The 23362-nt window shown below is 43.5% G+C and overlaps 1 protein-coding gene across 2 annotated transcripts in view; it reads right to left on the reverse strand.

Moving 5' to 3' along the window:
* The window catches only part of ADPRHL1 (ADP-ribosylhydrolase like 1), a 290079-nt gene that overhangs the window by 154753 nt on the left and 111964 nt on the right, over positions 1–23362 (reverse strand). For both annotated transcript variants that reach the window (XM_078658054.1, XM_078658053.1), the window contains exon 2: positions 8569–8733. In XM_078658054.1, the coding sequence (XP_078514180.1) occupies positions 8569–8733 (165 nt within the window). The remainder of the gene's footprint in view (positions 1–8568; positions 8734–23362) is intronic.

A 23362-nucleotide genomic window follows, 5' to 3' on the forward strand; every position in this document is an offset into this window, starting at 1 on the left:
TTTATCGGCATAACGCGTCTCCTTCAGGACTCGTGTCCGCCATTTTGTTTTACCGTGAGGATATTTTTCCTCAAATGTAAGTGATAACAAACTTTATGCAGCATGGGACACTAATATTTTGATAATATACAAGCTGTTCTTTTACAGATAATATTTTCATTTTATCTCAATTGGATTTTTTCTGCTTCATACCTCCTCAGTGGTCACAAATTACTACATTTAATTTTTGGCTCTTCTGACACTTTGATACATTGCCTTATTTAGTCTTCCCTGTGATTGCAATATTCTTGAATAAAAGGAGAATAATGTCATATGCTGTATACTACTGCGCACCTCTTCAAGTTTCCTTCTTTAAATAGGCTGCATTCTGTTTTTTGCGCTGTCTGCGTATGGGGAGAACAAAGCCTGCTCATCGTTCTGTCAACATTTCCTCTCCTTCTGCTCCATCGGTGGTTGACTTTAATCCTTACAGCGTTCTTCGCAAAACCATGGCAGAATCAGAGCAAGGTGTGGTAAGAATTGCACGATCCTCAAGTATTCCACTTCCTACTTCTAAAATTGTGTCTAAGCTATCTGGTACTTCAGTGCTTTCATCTGGGAAAAGGGTTAAAAAAGACCCGCCTTCGCCAGCTATATCTCCTCCATCAATCTCTATGGAACTAATTCTTGAGGAAGAAGAAAAGAGGTGTTCTTTTGTATTTTTAGAGTGCACACATTTGTTAAAAGTTCTACACGCAGTTAAAATCAAAGGTAAAATCTCATGGCTAGGTTCTACTCTTTTCTTTTCTCAAAACTATGCTAAGGCAATGGCGGATAGAAGAAAGACATTTTTGGATATGAGGCCAGCGCTACGAAGCATAAACGCCAGATTTGGTCTTATAGATCCCTGCCTTTTTAAAGTCACTTATAAAAATAAAACTATGGCCTACGAAGATCCTTGTCTAGTCCAACGTTTTCTGGACAACTGTTGAGTGGAGGATATGGAAATTTCTAGTTTTATTGTTTACCTTATGTTACCAATTCTGGTTAGCATTTTCAATATATTCCTGGTAACTTGTCTCATGTATTGTTTCATGTTAACATTGATATAATACGTTTTTCTTTTTATTAGGTACTGCCTTTCTCATACATCCTTCATGTGACTCTTTGTACCTCTGGATGATGTACTTACTTCCTCCCGTTTCTGTCCCGAGGGCTCCAGGTAATGTGTTGTTTCCCTTATGTGGCTTTACCACCCTAGACTTTTGTGTGTGTTTTCTGGTATGTAATTTTCTGTATTTTATATATGTTTTTTGTCTCTTTCTTCCTTTTTTGCCTTAATTCTCTTCCTTCTGTTTCTTCTGTTTTATTCTCTCAGAAATAGTTTATCAGAATCTTATCCTTTTTTATTCATCTTTTTATATCCCTTCTTTTTCCCAGCTTTAATATTCTATTCTTTCTTTCCTTAACTCTCTTTCCTTTTCTCCGATTCCATTTTCTCTTTCATATGCAATCTATTTTGATATGCTATTATACTTTCATGGTTATATTTTGTTACACTTATACTGTTTTTATCAAATAATTGTCATTATTGGTTGTACTCATTTTTTAAAAATGTATTACTGTATTGTAGATGGCAATTAGGTTTATTTCATCGAATATTAAAGGTTTGGGCTCTTCCATAAAACGTCAAAGGGTTTTGTCCCATATTTCCAATTTAAAAGGTTATTTTGTTTTGTTGCAGGAAATACATATCCCAGACAAAGAAGTGGCTAAACTTAAAAGACAATGGGTTGATCATATTTTTGCTCTCCGGGTACAGGAAAATATAATGGGGTTGCCTGTTTTATGTCATAAACGTCTGGATATACAAATTCTTGCCCCGGATGGTGATTGTGACGGTAGATGGGTTTCTGTTTCCTTACTCATTGATAAAATTCCCTTAACTATTGTAAATCTTTATGTGCCTACTAATCCAGATAAATCCTTTTGGCCATGGGTATTGTCTAAATTGATGACTTACATTGATGATAATTTGATAGTTAGTGGTGATTGTAACATGATTTTTGATCCCATTATAGACAGACGCTAAAACTAGATTTAGGCCTTCACAATTGCATTCCCAGTTTAAATTGACAATATCCCAATGATCTCTTGTTGATGCTTGGAGACTATGCAATCCAATGCTTCAAGAGTATACTTTATTTTCCCCTGGTCATTTCTCACAATCTCGGATAGATTATATGTTTATTTCTAATGCTCTTGCCCAACATGTTATCAACTTTGATATAGGGTCCATATTAATTGCAGATCATGCACCAGTCACTTTTGATTTAGATCTCCTCCCCCCTATTCAGGGAACTAGACAATGGAGATATAACAATTCTCTTCTTTTAGATCTGCAGTTTACATATACTTTTGAACAATTTGCTAATACATTTAAAAAAAAAATCTCCTGACCTTTCTCCTCAGATTATTTAGGGTGCTTTTAAAGCTGCTTCTAGAGATTTTATTATTAATTTAATATTCCGGAAACGGAAGTCTGCCTCGAACAATTTAAAAGTACTCAATTCATGTATTAAGCAACTAGAACACTCTTTTTATAATTCTAACTCTAAACTTGTTTTAGATGATCTAGCTACTGCCAAATTTGAATTTAATAAACTTTCTACAGAAATTGCCAACTCTTATTTACTCAAATTCAGTGACAAATATTATGGGGGTCAGACTAAAGCAGGAAAACATCTTGCCTACTACTTTAAAATAAAAACAAAAGAACATACTAAAATGTACTCTCTTTTAACCTTTACCAATCAAACTATAAACAAAAATGAAGATATACTTTTGGAATTTACACAATTTTTTCAGACTATGTATTCCCCAGAATCGCATTCTGATACCCAAGATCTTCTTCAATAATTATCATACATCCCTTTTCCTTCACAACATAGCAATGATTTTTCTATATTGGATGCGGATATTCAAATTCAAGATATTTCTAATGCTATTCACTTCATTAAACGTGGTAAGGCTCTGGGTCCTGGTGGTTTTACCATTACATTTTATTAATAATTTTCCTTGGTTCTTCTACCTAGATTAGACCAACCTTTTTTTTATTTTTATATCATCTCGTGTATCGGGAGGTTCTTTTCAAGAGACTTTAATATGTCTTCTTCCCAAGGACAATAAGGACCATAAATTATGTCAAATGTACCGCCCAATCTCTCCAATAAAGTTAGACTATAATATTTTTCTGAAAATATTTGCTCTTCATTTGGATGCTCTATTACCTCAATTAACCGGGAGGGAACAATGTGGGTTCATTAAAGGTAGGTATCTCTCAGATAATACTAGACTATTTTGTATGTTCTTAATAAATCTAAATCATATAATTCTCCTATTGCAGCTCTCTCTTTCGATGCAGAAAAAGAATTTGACAGAATAAATTGGTCTTTTATCTTTTCTACGCTTTCCTGGTTCGGGTTTGGTTCTAAATTTATCATCTATGCTTCTTGTTGAATTCTTCCCGCAAGTCAGCTATTTTAGTCAATGGTCTTATATCTCTCTTTATAGAGGTGTTTGACAAGGCTGTCTGTTTTCTCCTTTATTGTTTATCCTTGCCTTAGAACCCTTTTTAATAAGGTTTTGAGCAAATCTGCAAATAGCAGGCTGTATTTATGGACATAACCAGCTAAAACTCTCTGTTTATGCTGATGATATTTTACTTTTTATCTCTCATCCACAGAGGTCTTTACCGGCTTTTTTATTAGAAGTAGATAACTTTGCATCTGTTTCAGGCTATAAATTAAATGCGGATAAGTGTGAAATTCTTCCCCTCTAAAGGTTATGTGTTCATGTCGATTTCATTTCTTCCTCTTTTCATTGAAATCAAGTTATGATTAAATAGCTTGACTTGTGGTTCACCGATACCGTTAAAGATACTTTACCTTTAAAGTTGAAAGCAGTGCACACAGTTTCACTTTCATTTACATCTCTTTGGAATCCTTTATTTTTATCTTGATGGGGTTGCTTAGATACTATAAAAATGATGCTAGTTTCTATAATATTATTTTAACTTTCGAACATGCCTCTTAATATTCCTCATTCTCAATATAAAAAGATATATTCAATGTTATGTAATTTCTTATGGAATAATGAAAAAACAGAATGTCACTCTGAAAACTTAAAAGACCTAAACATATGGAAGGAATTAATTTTCCAGATTTCCAAACCTTTCATTTAGCCTTTTGCCTTAAACAAACTTCTAATTTATTACAGGATAACAATCCTTTACTCTCTACATTATGGACTGATTTTGAGAAATCATTTTCCCATTTTTTTTCATGGAATGTTTATCTTTTACTTCCAGGCCCTCATCTCTATCTTTTCTGATTTTTAGGAACTCATGTAAGATACTTTAAAATATTTTTATTTCTTATAGAAATCCTTAAGATCAATTTTTGCAGTCCGCAATTTGGTACAATACTTCTATTAAAATCCATAATAAAACAATTTTTGGGACAGATTGGGATGTACGTTGTTACAACGCAGGTTGTAACAACGCATACCTTTACCACGCGGCCGCTACAACGCAAGTCGTTACCACGACTTGCGTTGGAGGGCGCGGATTTAGGATTTTTATAATTTTATATTCCAACACCAGTCCCCGTGGATACTAGGGAAGGTGTTGGAATATAAATTTATAAAATTCCTTATCCCACAGCGCCCTCCAGCCCAAGTCGTGGTAACGACTTGCGTTGTAACGGCCGCGTGGTAAAGGTACCGCGTAGTAAAAAATTTGTGGTAAACGTTGTTTACCAAAAGATTGGTATGTTAAAGGCTTAAAATGAATTCACTAGTTTTTCAAAATGGTGTTTGTCTTCCATTTTTGTTAGTACAGTCACATTTCTCCTTCCCAGATTCATAGAAGCTAAATATTAGTCTCTGTAACTGAATATAACAAATTCTCCTTTGATCATATACTTTCTTCGCCACCACCTCATATACATATACTATTGGATATATTGCCTTATGCATCCCAATAATATAAACATCTGACAATCGTTTCTGATACTAGAGATAAAACAGAGGTAAAGAGTGTTTAGGAAATTGATTTGAAAGCTATTTTTTCAATTCCACTTTGGAATAAAATTTGGATCAAAATATGGAAATCTTCTAGAGCAGCTTACACAACTCAAACTTTGTTTTTTATCTACAATCGACTTTTGATCACTCCTGCTACATTACACAGAATATATTCTACCGTTCCATTTAATTGCTGGTCTTGTTCTACACCCTCAGCAAATCTTATACACATGTTATTTGAATGCTCTTTTATTTTTGATTTGTGGTTGAAAGTCTGACAACAGAGAAATACCATTTTTATCACACAAGTGGCATTTACTTTTATTAGCTAGACTTAAATTGGCTAAGTCTTCAAATGGTGCTAAACTCAAATTCAAAATTTCCAAAACGGCTCTCCCCAATCGCAGACACAGGTTGTCGAAATCACTCTCCCTGCTGAAGAGATCAAGGACCTCTGAGCTCAACTCCTGTGGTTTTCCATACACTGTCGCTGCTTCCACACACAGCTCCGCTCTGAGCCCCGCCCTGAGCTCCGCGGAGGTACTACACCAATGTTCGTGTTTCTGTTCCTGCAGGTGTTGCAGGTATTGCTGTTGTAGACCTGACGGCGTAGCGTTAGAGACAGCCCACCAGAGCAGAAGAGCCAATTCTCTACAATCCGCTGAGCCAGACTTCGGTAAGCCACGTTCAAAGAGGGAAGGCTGCGTAGCGGGTAAGCTCATATTAATCTTAATGGCAGATTTTTGCTCAATTCCCGCTTGCCGTTCCCGCTTGCTGCCTGCCGCTTCCCGTCTTCCCAAGTCTCTCTCGTTCATTGACTGTCTGTGAATCGGTATTTTAACCTGCTAGAAGAGTCTGTACTCTCTTCTTACTCTTACTCTTCTCTTCTTACTTCTGCCGCCATCACCGCAATCGCCGCTCTCGTTGCCGTATGGAGCCACCGGGATGCCGATTTTCTTTCCGCCGTTGAAACAAATCTTCCCTAAGACCACAGCTAGTTTCTCGCTAATGCTAACTCTTTACCCCATGTAGCTTTTCACGGAGCTCAGACAGGACGCTGCTGTGCGGTCCTATGGCCAGACCGCCATCTTGCTCAGTGACCTTATTAATATTTTTTCTTTTTTTTATTGAAAAGCAACAGCCAGATGTAAATCTATTATATTAAAATCTTTGGATTGAGATGACCATTCATCAGAAATACTACCTAGGAAAATAAAAAAAAAATAAAAAATAAATAAATAAATAAATATTAGTAATATTTTCCTAGGTAGTATTTCTGATGAATGGTCATCTCAATCCAAAGATTTTAATATAATAGATTTACATCTGGCTGTTGCTTTTCACCAGATTACAAAGCCTTGGAAGGATGCAGCTCAGGTATCTTTTCAAGCATGGTGGTATGGAGTTTGTTATAATCACAGGTTTGATAGAGTATATGTTTATCCAGTTATGCTTGCTATCAAAAGGGATCTCTTATAGCTACCCATAACTACTTTTTCAAATAATTCTGCCCATAATTCATATTTACATAGTCCTCGAACTGAAGAATTACCTAAACCTCCATGAATTGTCCTTTACTATTATTATTTGGATTTTTAGTTTTATGCCTTTTGGTATTTTTGTAGAGTTTTCTGATACTGTTATATAGTTATTATCTTTTCATGATGGTGTATGATTATTGCACTTTTTTCTCTTTTTCCTTTTTGTCTCTTATATTTTATGTTTTTTAATACCTCTGGTTATATGTTCAATGAGTATCTTGTATTTCTTCTCATTATAATTGCATATTTATTTCAATAAAAGTTTACTTTCAAACTTAAAAGAAACTTGCACTTTGCATGGTGCAGATTTTTTAGATAATTACATGCTCCCGAACTCAGAATGATGTTGGATAAAATGCCAGATCTGGCTGAAAGCATCTCACTTGACAAGGGACATGTAGGTTTGTGAACACTACATGAAGACAATGGGAAGCAAGCTAAAAAGATTGAACTATGTGCAGTTAACAATGCAGGGGTATAAGTTTATCTAGTGTAACCCAGAAATTTCAAAAATGCATAAGGTGTCAACTTACGGGTAGGCGTGGCCACTGCCACCTTTTTTTATAATATTTCAAATGAAACAGGAAAATCACCTTGAACTGCGTCTGGCATTGGTTTCTTAAACAATTTTTCAATTTGACAAAATTCTATAGCCATTACTAGTCTGACAAATCCTGTAGTCCGGAAAGAGGCAGGGAGCATGGGTGAGACAGTGAGTGAGAGAGAGTCAGTGAACACAAGGTAAAGGGATAGTGTTTGACTGAGTTCGACAGATCCATTAAAAACACATCTAGATTAGGTCCAGCAGCATGTACCATAAATTGATTACCCAAATTAAGGGCACTAAAGATCCTGCAATATTAATCTCTGTGTCATAACTTTCACTGCAGCAAAAGCATATATATTGTTGTACACAGTGGAAAACACATTTTGTTAATTTTTATGGTGGGTAGCTGTATAAACAGGCAGTTGAAAGACACTGATAAAAACTGACTTCAAAAAATGAAGGAACCACTGGATAAGCATATTCAAACAATTCACAATAATTAATCACACAAATTAGGTAGCCCTAATAATTGCTCATTACTCGATCAAGCAGATGAGGGGAATATACCATGAAAGTTCTATATAGAAACACAGAGAAAATAAAAATCTTAATTTAAATCAATATCACAACGTATTTTAAGTATTCCATTTGCCAATACATCTTGATGTTATTATTATGCTTACTTATGGGGGCATTCAATCAGCTCTCTCAATGTATTGGTCTGGTATTGTATCTTTAACATTTTTGTTCCTCCCAATGCAGCAAACAGCATGGGGCAGTGGGCCAGCCCACTTCCGTCTGTGGCTAACTTCTCCGTGAATTATGGCATTCTACCCTTTCACAAGGAGCGTATCTAAACACAAAGCAGTTCCCTTCAGTATCAGAGACTACTTTGGCAATAGTAGGTTTTTGAGACCAAAAAATAGTTTTGCTTTGAGCCACCTGCAGCTTCGACAACAATAATATTTTACAAAAATGGTGATAAAAAGAAGCAAGCATTGACAAAAGCCATAAAAGGTTTGTCAGTCCACACCAGACCAGTTGGCTTTGACAATGCTCAAAAAACATGCTTTTTCTCTGTAGATTTTGAAATCAGATGATAACAATATGCTAAAAATGCACCTTTTGAAATAATTAGTACTTGAGGTGGGAAATATGCATTTGAAAATAATTACATTAGATGCTTTTGCATAAAAATTAAGACAATATTCAAACTTCAGAGGTAGAATATTCCTATCACTGTCTCAAATCCTTCCATAACACCCTTTACTATCACATCCTCCTATCCCTTTTTGCTGACAATAAAAAAAAAATTGAAAGGTTTTGAGACGCTTGAATTTTAAATCACTCAACAGAGCTTCAAGCTAATTATATTTCTTTCATTTTAAGCAAACTACTGCATTAAAGGCTTGATACCTTTTTCATTAAAAGGAGTATGCCAAGCTAGTAGATAGTTGTTCGGTTTCAGCTGAGAACATCCTTCAATGGTTGCTGGATCAGGTCGCCGCCCTTGGAGTTTTTCAACTGCATCAACGTATTGTTTCACCAATTCACGATAGAGATCTTCCAAACACCAGTGTTCTGTGAAGGAAGTAAAACACCTTTTTTTAAATTGAACAGCACAATAATGGGTCTTACTGGCTATCTGTTAACAGTGTACTAATTATAGAATGATGACTAGTTAGTTGCAGGAGATATAATTTTGAAGGGTCTCAACAGTTAAAGTAAATAAAATTGAAGCTTTTTTTCAGACATTCCACTTTACTGTGGAATATTATGCTTCTGGGCCACAATCTATCAAGATTGGAGCATGTTGTGTTGTAATTTGCAGAGCAATTTGGCATTACTATGATCTGCAGAACAATATGTCATTGGCCATGCTTGAGCAAATAATGCTGCCTTAGATAACCGCACTAAGGGCCTCATTACAATGTTGGTCAGAAAGCCTCCAACCGACAGTCAGATTCCCCTAGACTGTGTTGGAAACCATCCGCCCGACTCGGTCAGAAACAATTCAGACCGACCGATTACAATGCTCGGAAGGAGAATTCCGAATTGGTTCCGACCGGCATTCGGGGATCCGAGTCGGTCGGAGCCGATTTGTACAGCTCAGTGGACAGTGCTTCCATTAGACTGATTACGATCTTGGATTCCAACAACCTTTCCGACTCGGTCTGTCCGACACAAAAAGGCTGTCAGAAACGAACTTTGGGGGCCCTTAGCAGGCCCCCCTTCATCCTGAGTCCTCTGGTTTGAGGTCGAGAGGGTACCCAAGGGACCCCCTGTAGAGTCATGCATAGTGTCACAGGCACCATGGGGTGCCTGCGCCAGGGTACAAGGTTTTCTGCAGACACCCATTTTCCCCATTAGAACCTGTGTTGTCGGTCGGAACACAGGCCCCCATTGTGGTCAATGGGAGTCCTTCCGAACGGTGTTCGGAAGCATCATAATCGGTTGGGTGGAACCGCCGACCACGAGTCGGTGGGAACCGAATTCGACAAGGAGTCGGGCCGTTTAGTTTCCAACCGATATTGTAATGATGCCCTAAGTAATGTCCAATAGTGCAAATGTGAGCCAGTCGTGTCTTGCGTGAGAAATCGCCTTGAGTGCACATTTCTAGAAGCAACTGTCAGTCATTTAAAGGGCTCCTAGTTTTATGGTATTTATTTTTTCAACATTTACATCTGTAATTATTCATATTTATATTCAGGCCATCTCATCGGTACTTATCCATATTCATTTTGTGTTTTCGTAAAGAAATTTATTTAAATAATAATTGTGCTCTCATACTTTCCTGTCTGCTCGGTTTTAGTGTATTACAAAGCCAAAAATAATAAACGAATAACACCCACATTAGCATTTTAGCAAAGTCATGTTGTGATATGCAGTACATAAGAAGATTGCCATTCCAGTACAAACAGGCGGTAAATAGTAAAACCAAAAATCTAAAATAATACAATAAAATTAATTCATATATTAAAAAAAAGAAAATGCGAAAAACGCATAATCCCCTAAAATAACTGCCACTGTACATCTAATTGCCCTAACAATGTAAAACATACAAACAGCAGCCCCTGCCACAGGCAGTTCAGATCAACTGGATATATTCAAGGCTAGCTCCATAGGATATCTAGCAGTTTGCCTCTGGTTAACCATGCTGTTTTAAGAAATTTTGAAACAGCCACAACCACAATCGGGGAGGTTTCAGTTTTGCATACCTGTATGCTTCTCCTCTGGTGGGTAGGCTCAATAGCCTGCACATTGGAAGAAGTCTTGTGGATCTCTGTTTTTCAAAAACGGGGCAAAAGAACAAGAGATGCTTCTCAATTTTGTGTACATTTATACAATAGAAACAATACTCATAGCCCTGGTTCATCTTTCTCCAACCAGTAGTAAAGACTGCTACAGGGAGCAAACAATGCCTAAATTGAAGGTACAGAGAGCGATCCAGAACAGGGCTAAAAAACTCCAGAAGTTCCTTGTCCTTATACGCTCGTTTCAATAAGAGGAAGGCACTTGTTGGGGTGTCTTGTGAGGCTGCAGATGATTGATCCCCGAAACAAGTGGTCTCATCTTCCATCCTCTTTTTAACTAAGGCAGCATCCCCTATCTTAATCAGTTGTGGCTCACTCTAGAATGTGCCCAGACCCAACTCATTCCACCCTTCCTTGAGTGCCCTTAGCCAGTTAATTCCCCCCACCACCCTTGGCGGAGATAACACCCTGCACACCCTCTCTTAAGAGAAACAATTCAACAGTGCCTCAGATTCTGATCCAAAACAATTGGGGTCTCAACACCACCAGTGAGGATATCTCATAAATCCCCAGATCCATGCGCAGCAGAACAAGAGGTGTGTCCTTCCCTAGGCTCACCAGATTTCTAATAAAAGTATTCTATGCTACACTCAGGGGACTGATGTTGGAAACCCCACACAATTCTGCCCTATAAATGGCTGCCCCACTTACTTTGGCCTTATAGACTTCCACTCCTGGACATGCAGGGGACCATGAGGCCTTTTTGGACAACTTGAATATAGCTCCTCCTTGTGGGTACCAGGATCCAGACTCATCTAACCTGATACCCATGCAGTCAAACTCCTAGATACTTTTGAGTACGAATGCCCCCACCTTGATGGCCCCACTTGACTTTCCCTTCTTAATATACGTCATAAATTTGGTCCTAGAGGTATTTAATTCAAAACAGAAATCGCTGCAAAACTGATTGAAGCTGTTGATCAGCCTTTGTAGACCCCTTGTGGTTTTGGACAACAACAACGTGTCATCCTCAAAGAGGAGGGCTGGTATTTTTTCTCCTGCCAGAGAATGGGGGTCATTTACACAATTAGTTAAGTACGAAATGCAATTGTTACTATAAAGGAGGAAAAGGGTGGATGCAAGCACGCAGCCCTACCTAACACCTTGATTGACCGGAAATGCCTCTGATAACTCTACTTTTGCTCCGCATCTTACCTTGGTGAAGTTCCCCTCGTGCAGTAGTCTAATCATATTTAAGAGGTCGGGCAGGGTCCGCATCTCCAAGAGCACCTCCCACAGTTTCTCTCAGGGGACCAGGTCGCTTTCAACACGCAAATCAACAAATGCCACATAGAGGTTGTTGGACTTTGGCCCTTAGGGCAGGTTCACCCCTAGACTTTTTGCTTGAAATGGTGACCTGGAGATGGTGATTTTTGGATTCTGCGCACTTTCACTGTGTCCCAGTGGAAAGTGCGTGCGCACTCTGAGTGCATGTGCTGAGCTAGGCCTGCCCGCCCATAGGAATGCATGGGGAATGTATGTGTCCCTGGTAGTTCCTGATGCGTGGGGTGTACAGGCTTGAGTCTGGTATGTGTAAACTCGTGAGAGTGAATGCTGCGAGATGGTGTATGCAGCATGTATGTGTCTAGTAGCGAAGCGCCATTTCTAGACATGGCTGTACGTGTGCTGTGAGGGTGCTGGCGTGTGATTGGCTGGAGCTGGCTGGCATGCCAGGCTCCAGGAAGTCTGGATGGGTCTGCCCGGTGGTGAGTGGGAGATTAGCATGAGTGATGTGTGGGAGGAGTGTACCTGTGTCCTGGATGGGCTGGGTTTTCCCCACACAATGCTGGCTCCGCCCCCCTGTGGTGTGTCTAATGACCCAAGCCCTGCCAGTGAATAGAGAGGGTGGCTGAGGTAAACAGAGTACTCAAGAACCAGCTGCGACTGGTTCCGCCCCCACTCTGCACCTTCAGACAAAGGAATGCACTGTATAAAAATGGGGCTGTGTCCCCACTGAAGTTGTTCTGCTTTTTGGATCCTGCCAGAGGGGGCTGTTGCTGCTGCTGGGGCCAGGAGGACCGCCACTTGGGGTGTCTCCCTGCCTGGAGACCCAGTGTGCTGGCTCTGGCCCAGCCTTGCCCCCCCTGCCTGCCTCCAGACCCTGCTGGAGCCTTGTCCTGTCCTCCAGTGCTGGGGAGCACTGAGGACTCCTGGCCTGCAGCCTGAGAGCACTGCTCCCTGCCCTTCAGCGCTGGGAGCGCTGAAATCGCCTGCCTAGCGCTTGGAAAGCGCTTGATTTTGCCCCTAGCGCTGTGAGCGCTGTATTTGGTCCTGGAGGCGCTTGGGAGCGCCTGCCCTTCGTTACTAGCGCTGCCAGCGCTGGGTGTGCACAGCCGGTGCCCACCCGGCATCCGATCGCCCCGTGTGGCGAGTTGGCAGCGCGGGTGCCACCCCCCTGCCCGACTGCGAGTGAAGAAGTCAGAAGGCAGGAGCCCCGGTGAGTGGGGCTCCGTGTTGGCAGTCCGCAGGGGGGGGGCATTGGTATGGTGGGAGCCTGCGAGGCTCCTCTGAGGCCCCAATTGTTTGCTCATGCCCAGAGAGGTTCCGGGAGCATTTCCTTGGAGCCCCGAGGTGCCCCGGGGGCATCAGTTGATTTAGAGCCCGGCGAGGTTCTTGGCAGGCATTGCCCCTTTAAGAGCCCAGAGAGGCTCAAGGTGCCACCTATGTTTTTTTGAGCCCAGAGAGGCTCAGGGGGCATGATTGTGCTCGAGTCCCCAGGAGGGGGGACTCCAACAAAGCTTGCCACAGCTGTCTAGAGCCCTGAGAGGCTCAGGGGGACAATTTATTTCTTGAGAGCCCAGCGAGGCTCCCACATTGGCCCCATTGTTGTTCTTGAGCCCTGGAAGGCTCAAACCTCAATTGCACCAGTTGCCCAGCACTTTGTGGGCAACTGCTACGTTTAGGACCCTGACTTTGGACACAGGGCGTCCTAGCCCCAACAAGGCCAGAGGGCCTAGGGACAGTCACAGGTGGTGACTTACGTGATTTTGGCGCAATTGTACTTTCTATGCACCTCTGAATGTATTGTTTATGCGTCATGTGCCTTTACACCTCTGAATGAATGTTATGCATTGCATCATGTGTTTTCCTCTTACACCCCTACAGGTATTGTAATACATAGGTGGTTGTTTTCTCCCTAGTACAGGTGGTGCTAGTGAGATCCTGGTTACCAGTAATTACTGGTTGTGCGCTCTATTGTTATATTGTGTGCTATTTTGTGCTAAAGTAATTTTACTTTCTGAAAGTGCTACTTCTGATTCCTGACAGTGGTCCAGGTGGCCCTGTCTTGTACATATCCCCTTGTAAATTCTGCCCGTGCCGCTGGCACATTGTAAAGTGTGTGTTTTATCTAATGTGTTTTGGTGTAATACAAAGGCTATTTTTATATAACCTTGTGTGGAGTTTCCTTTGTGGTGGGCCTTTGGTTGTTGTTGCTGGGGTGCGTGCGCAAATACTTAGCCTACATCGCCTCCAAGTTTAGCCTTGCTGCTCGCGCCACGTTACCTAGAGGGTGAGTAGGGGTTATCTTGGCGTGTAACTCCCTTGCCCTGACTTGGGTGTGGTGGTCTCTGACTGACTTTGGCGAAAGCCCTGGCCAGCCGGGGATCCCATTTCCAACATTGGCGGCAAGCGGTGGGATAAGGATTTGTGTTTGCCTTGTACCTTAGTGGCAGCTGGCTGCACCACAAAACTCTGATTTTAGATGACCACATTTTAGGGGATTGTTTTTTTTGGAAGTTTCATATTTTCTTCTCCTGAAGAGTGTCATTTGATTGTGTTCAGTACATTTGTCCCCCGCCCTGCTTCCAGAGTTTGGTACCTGTGTCGCTTTTGGTCAGGTTGAGAAGTCAGGGGTGGTAGAAACTGCCTTACCGATCCGAGGGGAGGGTGTGTGTGGATGAATGGTGTGTTTTCCTGGACGCATGAGTATGAGTTCTCTTTGATAAGGAGATTGTTGAAGTTTTGGAATTGTGTCCTCTTACTTCAGATTGTTCAGTCCCCTGTGTTGCACGTGTCTGTGAGCATCTTGCCAAGATGGAGTCTGCTTTTAATGTCTGGGGTCTGTTTTTGCATGAACTGAGAGAGTTTTGCGAAGAGAGAGACATTGCAGTGAATGAGTCAGACACCCAGTCCCAACTTAGGGGTAACCTGATCCAATGGCAGAAGGATGACTGGGAGCGTGAGCACAGTGCGGAGAGGGCCCGGGTCTCACACCATGAGGGTGGTGGGTCAGAGGGGAGCCCTGAAGAGTCTGAGGAGGAAGAAGATGATAGCACAGGGACGCCAGCAGATAGTGAGGACCCCATAGATAGGGAGTCCCTTGCTGGGTCCAGTTTAGGAGGCAGCGCCTCATCCCTTTCCCTGTCCCCAGAGGAGCTGGAAGATAGGAGGAGAGAAAGGGAGCACCAGCTGGCTTTAGAGAGGCTCAGGTTGGAGCATGCCCAGGCTATGGCACAGCTGGGCATTAGAAAGCAACAGCTGGAGGTTAAGAAGCAACAGCTGGAGACCGAGAGGGTCTTAGCGCAGGACAGGATAGAGGAGGCTGAGAGGGCCGCCACCAGAGGCAAAGTAGCTTTGGAGGGTAGACTATCCCCTGCGCGCAGTGTTGAGTTTCTGGATCCCCCAGGGAGGGTTGGGTCCAGTGGTGGCAGCTATTTAAATCTCAGTCTAGAAAGTCCCAGTTCCCAGAGTATGGTTCCTGTTTCCCCAGAGGAGGAGAATAGGTTGAGGTTTAGGAACCTTAGGAAACCGTCTCATCAGTCTTGGGAAGACTTTGAGGATGACTGTTGTAGAGCCCTGTGTGATTGGGTACGGGAGCCCACGAAATGTGATTGGGACCTATTGCTCGATATGTTTCTCAGAGAGCAGTTGCTCAGTTGTTGTTCACCAGGGTTGCGCCAACACCTGTTAGGGTGTGGATTGTCTGAACCATGTGAGCTGGCAGAGGAAGCAGACCGCTGGGAAGGGACCAGAGGTTCTGTAGAGTCATTGGTGAGTGACTCCAAAAGTAGTGGGTCAGGGATCTTCCAGCCCAGCGTGGTGGAAGAGGCTCAGTGTAGCCCAGCTAGGTCCCAGTATAGTGAGAAGGGTGTAGGGGCTGACTGCCTGGCTCAGTGGAGCAGGAGTCAGTGGGTGGCTGAGAGCCCCCAGAGGCCCGAAGCCCTGTCTCAGAACCTGGGTGGTTTCTTGAGGGAACACCAGGTTGGGGACCTAGGCTGTCCTGTTAGTCCACTTGAGGAAGATCTCCTAGTGAGTAGAGGACCTGGAGCGTCTGTAACCAGAGCTCCTGTGGTTCTAGAGTCTGGCAGTACCGCTCCGATAGGGAGGGTACAGGAGTCCAGAGTGAGGAGTGATTGGGGGAGTTCCCCAGTGGAAGGACCAGTGGGTCAGGGACTACCCAGTTGGGCTAGGTTCCCGTGTAGTGACCATGGTAACACCACTTCTGGTCTGGGGGATCGTCACGCACTGTCAGGTGGACAGAGGGCGGGAGATCTGCGCCAGACAGACAGTCACGCAACAGATGTGACATTTGTTAGCCTCAGGGGGATTGCGTGTGAATCCCCAGAAGTCCTGGAGTGCCAGGCAATTGTTCCACCGAAGGTTCTAGACCAGAGGTTGGGAGGCCAGGTTCAGGATCAGCCTGACTTGAAGGGTAGGACGACTGTAACCAGTGTCCTGACCGGTTCTTCGTCCAGAGGAACTTCTCCAGGTGGGAGAGGGCAGACCTCTGGAAGGGGGTGCAGAGGGTGGGAGAGCCCACCTCTGACCCCGGTGCAACCTGAGTGGATAAGTCCTGGGTTGGAATGGCGTTCTAGGGGTACCCCTCGCAGAGGGAGGAGGAACCCTAGGAGAAGAGGTAGGGGGAGGAGAGCCTTCCCCGAGACTCCTGGTCCGCCTGAGGTTGTAGGCCCTAGGCTGGAGTACCAGTGGCAGTCTAGTCCTGTCTTGCAGACAGGAAGAGTGGAAAATGGCTCCTATGTGCCAGGGGTTACTACCCCCCGCTCTGCGAATTGGCATGGACCAGTGGCACCTGGGTGGCCCAGGGCCTGGTCCTGGCCGCGGACAACTTGGGAGTACCAGTGGGGTAGCCCAGTTGGTCCAGACAGTGTGTTTAGAGGGAATCCCATGGGTTCACCGTGGCGTAGAACAGGAGGGTGTCCCTGCAGTTGCGGGCCTGCGTCCGTGTTCTATCGCCCCAAGCAGGGAAGTCCATCACGGTGGTGATTGGTCTCCCCTGCGTTTTGGCTGGAAGGGGGTTATGTTGGACTTTGGCCCTTAGGGCAGGTTCACCCCTAGACTTTTTGCTTGAAATGGTGACCTGGAGATGGTGATTTTTGGATTCTGCGCACTTTCACTGTGTCCCAGTGGAAAGTGCGTGCGCACTCTGAGTGCATGTGCTGAGCTAGGCCTGCCCGCCCATAGGAATGCATGGGGAATGTATGTGTCCCTGGTAGTTCCTGATGCGTGGGGTGTACAGGCTTGAGTCTGGTATGTGTAAACTCGTGAGAGTGAATGCTGCGAGATGGTGTATGCAGCATGTATGTGTCTAGTAGCGAAGCGCCATTTCTAGACATGGCTGTACGTGTGCTGTGAGGGTGCTGGCGTGTGATTGGCTGGAGCTGGCTGGCATGCCAGGCTCCAGGAAGTCTGGATGGGTCTGCCCGGTGGTGAGTGGGAGATTAGCATGAGTGATGTGTGGGAGGAGTGTACCTGTGTCCTGGATGGGCTGGGTTTTCCCCACACAATGCTGGCTCCGCCCCCCTGTGGTGTGTCTAATGACCCAAGCCCTGCCAGTGAATAGAGAGGGTGGCTGAGGTAAACAGAGTACTCAAGAACCAGCTGCGACTGGTTCCGCCCCCACTCTGCACCTTCAGACAAAGGAATGCACTGTATAAAAATGGGGCTGTGTCCCCACTGAAGTTGTTCTGCTTTTTGGATCCTGCCAGAGGGGGCTGTTGCTGCTGCTGGGGCCAGGAGGACCGCCACTTGGGGTGTCTCCCTGCCTGGAGACCCAGTGTGCTGGCTCTGGCCCAGCCTTGCCCCCCCTGCCTGCCTCCAGACCCTGCTGGAGCCTTGTCCTGTCCTCCAGTGCTGGGGAGCACTGAGGACTCCTGGCCTGCAGCCTGAGAGCGCTGCTCCCTGCCCTTCAGCGCTGGGAGCGCTGAAATCGCCTGCCTAGCGCTTGGAAAGCGCTTGATTTTGCCCCTAGCGCTGTGAGCGCTGTATTTGGTCCTGGAGGCGCTTGGGAGCGCCTGCCCTTCGTTACTAGCGCTGCCAGCGCTGGGTGTGCACAGCCGGTGCCCATCCGGCATCCGATCGCCCCGTGTGGCGAGTTGGCAGCGCGGGTGCCACCCCCCTGCCCGACCGCGAGTGAAGAAGTCAGAAGGCAGGAGCCCCGGTGAGTGGGGCTCCGTGTTGGCAGTCCGCAGGGGGGGGGGCATTGGTGTGGTGGGAGCCTGCGAGGCTCCTCTGAGGCCCCAATTGTTTGCTCATGCCCAGAGAGGTTCCGGGAGCATTTCCTTGGAGCCCCGAGGTGCCCCGGGGGCATCAGTTGATTTAGAGCCCGGCGAGGTTCTTGGCAGGCATTGCCCCTTTAAGAGCCCAGAGAGGCTCAAGGTGCCACCTATGTTTTTTTGAGCCCAGAGAGGCTCAGGGGGCATGATTGTGCTCGAGTCCCCAGGAGGGGGGACTCCAACAAAGCTTGCCACAGCTGTCTAGAGCCCTGAGAGGCTCAGGGGGACAATTTATTTCTTGAGAGCCCAGCGAGGCTCCCACATTGGCCCCATTGTTGTTCTTGAGCCCTGGAAGGCTCAAACCTCAATTGCACCAGTTGCCCAGCACTTTGTGGGCAACTGCTACGTTTAGGACCCTGACTTTGGACACAGGGCGTCCTAGCCCCAACAAGGCCAGAGGGCCTAGGGACAGTCACAGGTGGTGACTTACGTGAGTTTGGCGCAATTGTACTTTCTATGCACCTCTGAATGTATTGTTTATGCGTCATGTGCCTTTACACCTCTGAATGAATGTTATGCATTGCATCATGTGTTTTCCTCTTACACCCCTACAGGTATTGTAATACATAGGTGGTTGTTTTCTCCCTAGTACAGGTGGTGCTAGTGAGATCCTGGTTACCAGTAATTACTGGTTGTGCGCTCTATTGTTATATTGTGTGCTATTTTGTGCTAAAGTAATTTTACTTTCTGAAAGTGCTACTTCTGATTCCTGACAGTGGTCCAGGTGGCCCTGTCTTGTACATATCCCCTTGTAAATTCTGCCCGTGCCGCTGGCACATTGTAAAGTGTGTGTTTTATCTAATGTGTTTTGGTGTAATACAAAGGCTATTTTTATATAACCTTGTGTGGAGTTTCCTTTGTGGTGGGCCTTTGGTTGTTGTTGCTGGGGTGCGTGCGCAAATACTTAGCCTACATCGCCTCCAAGTTTAGCCTTGCTGCTCGCGCCACGTTACCTAGAGGGTGAGTAGGGGTTATCTTGGCGTGTAACTCCCTTGCCCTGACTTGGGTGTGGTGGTCTCTGACTGACTTTGGCGAAAGCCCTGGCCAGCCGGGGATCCCATTTCCAACAGAGGTCACCCCTAGCCAGGTCGACTGCCTTCCACCTAACCAAGAGGAACCAGAAGAGCTGGTCAACTGCGATAGCCCTATGCCTGAATCCGGTCTGCAGCCCTGTTGGGATCTACTCTTACTCACACCAGCTCAGTAAGAGGTCTAGGACCTGTTTACAGTAAAGTTTTGGGAGGTTATCCAATAAGCTGATTGGGTGGTAGTTGGATGGCACACCAGGGTCCCCCTTTTTGAAAATAGGGATGATCTCCACCCCTTTCCAAGAAGGGGGAATTGCTCCTTCCGCCGCAATGGCCAGATTGATGTATTGTACCCAAACCCCGGGGTCATATTTGAAAACATCAGCCGGGATTTTATTAAGTCTCGGGGCTTTCCCCTACTTGAGTGAAGCAGCGCACACTAATTTCCCTGGAGGGAAAAACTTATCATAGGATGGAATTGGCTCTTTGCACTAGAAGCATTCTTGGACCAGTGCGATCCCTGAGGTACAGAGTTGGGGGCATAGAGACTCCTGAAGTGCGCTACCCATTCGCAGGGTAGGATGGATGAATCTACAGGGTCTCCTGACCTTTCCTCGCTTCTACTGACTATAGTCAGCAAGTCAGCCAACACATCTTCCTCCCATGCTACTTTTGCTGCTTTTACACATGCCTGATAATTTGCCCTGTAGACCCTTAAGAATTGAGTATCCCCCTTTTGTATTGCCCGCAAGAGGAGTGCCTTTGCCACTTTACACTGGTCATTGAACCATTCCTGTGGGCGCTTCGGACGTCCCCTGAGCTGAGATATGCAGTCATTTAGGGAAATATCATACAATTTGTTAACTTCCCATGCTCTAAATCTGCACAGCTAGTGACATGGAATTTAAAAATGAATGCATGGCAAATCGAAGGTATACCATTTTCTGTATTTTTCCACTTTGAAAAATAAATACAAGAAACACACCGATTTCTGTCTGTATTGATCTGTAAAAATCAGTTAAAACGGAAAACTGGGAGCCTTAATTATGTAATATGTGTAATTTTGCAGAAATTGCACATTTTACTTGTGGGAAAATCATTCAGTTTTTCTTTTGTCTAATGTTTACACTTATTTTCATTTGGTGATGGGATTCCACACAAAACCAGGAAGTGGTAGTTCAGTTGCTTCGATTTCACTTGGAATCACAGGGGACTTTGCTGATCCTGTCAGGTTATGCACACTTAGTATAACAATTAACTGATCTCTGGTGCTGTAAATCCGCTTAGCACTCTGCTTGCTTGCAACAACTCTTTTGCATGTGAAAGTACACTGACGCTCTTTGCACTGCTTGGTATCACAAGGGTCAGAGTGATCTATAGGGCAGTCAGTCAGTGCCCAATGGGATGGTCTGACAAGTATGTGTGTGGGAGGGTTTTTGGGCTTTTTGTGGGCCTATTTTATGTTGATTTCTCTGATATTAAAACAAACATTGCCTGCAGCAAGCACAAATGCATGCAGTGTCCCCAACCTTGAGAAAGACCCAAACTGCATGTCTTTGCAAGTTCAAAATTGCCCTCATTTGAAAATGTTGGGCACTTTTCTAGCTATCTGATTCGTTAATGTGGGCCACTTCTATTTTGGTGCCTGGGCCCATTTTCTGTTATAAATCTGGGCCCTAATATAATACTCATAAACATAACAAAAATCAGGAAACTTCAAGAAGTGCCCGTTTGAGCTTAAATAAAACATAACTATATTAAAATAAGGAACGGTAAGCCAGAGTTGATGTTTAAGAGATTTTTGTTGCTGAACCACCTGCAGGCAAACGAAAAAGTCTAATATGTGTACTCTCAGTCAGGTTTGTCTCTACTCAGGTGGTTGAAAACTGAGGTTCATATGAAAACTTCAGGCAAGCTATTGCATAATTTTAAACAGGGGTAGATGTGGAATCACGAGTCAATGCAATTGCCAAAGACGGTGGATGATATTTAGGCATACATGTGTTAGGCTCCAGGGTAATGTGCCCGGCAAAAATTTCCTAATTCTTTTTTGCCTGTTTTGTTAACACCTCTTCAGTCTATCCAGGTTAGTCATTTCAGTATTCAAGATCCTCAATTGTATTTCTGGATGATCTACTGTTCAAGTGTGTGGGCCTCTCTCAAGAAAGAGGGTAATGGATAGACGGTGGGCAGAATTGGCAAAGTTTCATTCATTGGAATTCCATTAAAATTTAGAAGAATTCCGCCAAAGGGTGGAGGAGGCACCACAATATGCAGTGTACATTCCTCAGTGCCCTTACATAAGTATGTATAGACACTCAGAGGTATGCACTGCACTGGTGCTTATTTAGGTCCTGATTTATTTATATTTGGCAACGCAGCGGTTCTACAATGTTTTATCTCCACTTTGGGCATGTTATGATGTTAAGGAACTCTAAACGTTGTAGTATGCTAGATGCTTGTGGTTGTATATTTCGGGGATCTGGCTCTGTCATGTGGCATTTTAAAACAGGCATTGCAATGGGTCCCTATCAAGCCCTATATTCATGCTCTCAACATTAATGCCAAAAACACTGATTACTTCATGAACAATGAATGTTAAAAAAGTTAAAGTAATACATGTCAGCTGTTTAGTTCCTGTTTCAATTTTATATGTTTTACTTAATCTTGCATTCCCTAAGAGTGTTAGCTTTTTCCATCATGTAGCGTTGTTGTCTTTTTTGGGCATCTTTTGATTCTTGTATAGTATAAACTTGAACAGAGTTGCACCATTTGTTTATGATGTGCAGCGTTTGATATCTCTGGCGCTGAGGCTGAAGGTAATGTGAGTTTCTCACAGTGCCTGTCAGTGGGTTGTCTTCTTTGCAGAGCACACTGAGCAATTGTTACATATTACAGTAAAAAATTGAAATTCTGTGTGTGGTAAGGGGATACAAAGGTTTAAAAATATTGACAAGGCGAAAGGAAATGAAAAAAGTGCTACATGTGAGTGAGTACAGTGCACGTAGGGGCGGTGAAGTGAAGGAGATGCAAGGAAGGGCATTCAGGAGAGAGTCAAAAGAGGGTGCTAAAGAGGAAAGAGATGAGGTTTAAGATATGGAAATGTACAAGATGTGAAGAGAAAAAGGGCATACATGTCTAATATAAATTCCCAATAACTAAAGACCAATACTCCTTCCACAGGCCTCAACAATATTTAATTCACAAACTCACAATTTCAGAATTGAAACATTTTCAAAACAAATTATTTACAACAACACCGTTTTTGTTACTCATTTATCTTAAACACCTTACAACCATTGTCAAAGCCAATAGTCCTGGCAGGTTTTAGATGTATATCAATTGTTGTGTTATATATCTGGTTGCAATAAGAGAAGGTTCAGAGAGAAACCAAAATACCAGTTTGGTGGCACATTATGGGAATCACATCAATTTAGTTTACATTTTTAAGCCATGCCCCTTTTGGAGACCACCACTTTTTTGTCCCACTTAAAGCCCTGTCTGTACATATTTCTATATGACCGATTGTAGCCAATAGCTTTTGGTGCTTCCCTAAACCTAGTTAAAGCATTTTCTACCAAAGTTGATGCCGCACACAGTGCAAGACATTGGGCAAGCACACACTTTAAAGGGTCTGGAGCTGTAAGGCTGTACAATTTGCACACTATACAGTAACTGTTGAACATATTACTGCAGTAAGATATGAGCCATATTTTGATGTGTTTAAATATGTCAAGACTACACATTCCTATAATTGCTTTAGAAACCTTCTTTAATTTTCACTCAATTATTTCTTAAAATATGCCAATCTTTTTTCTCAGGGAAGGCACCTCTGAGCCACACATTTGTCCATTAAGCTTGCTCGCTTAGCTTGTTACATAAAAGTCATACCCAACTTTTACGCTCCACCACTTTCATACGTCACTATCCTTCTATTCAGCAGCATGCTGAAAATGTCAATAAAAGCTGAAAAGGCAATTGATCTGCAATGCCAGAATGCCATCTATGCTAAGCAATGTTAAGGAAGAAAGACACTTCAACCATTGCTGAGTACAGTTCTTTCAAATTTATAGCTTGCTAGTAGCACAGTCAGCTTTGATAGTGGAAACTGAACCAGTGTCAAATTTGGTACAAAATTCAAAAAGATTTATTTGCATTTTGACAGTTGTTTTGGCAGCGTGCTCCATGATGAGATGGGTGCACAATCAATTGGTAGAATTTATTATATGCATCTCAAAATATGGGCTTTGAGATCATCTGAATATTCCAGACACATCTTCATAAAACCTATTTTTCTGATAAGTGATTAGGTAAAATACAACCAAACAATCAGGCAGTGGAGTGAAAAGCTTTA

This window comes from Lissotriton helveticus, chromosome 8 (genome assembly GCF_964261635.1).
Source record: "Lissotriton helveticus chromosome 8, aLisHel1.1, whole genome shotgun sequence".
NCBI classification, from domain to species: Eukaryota; Metazoa; Chordata; class Amphibia; order Caudata; family Salamandridae; genus Lissotriton; species Lissotriton helveticus.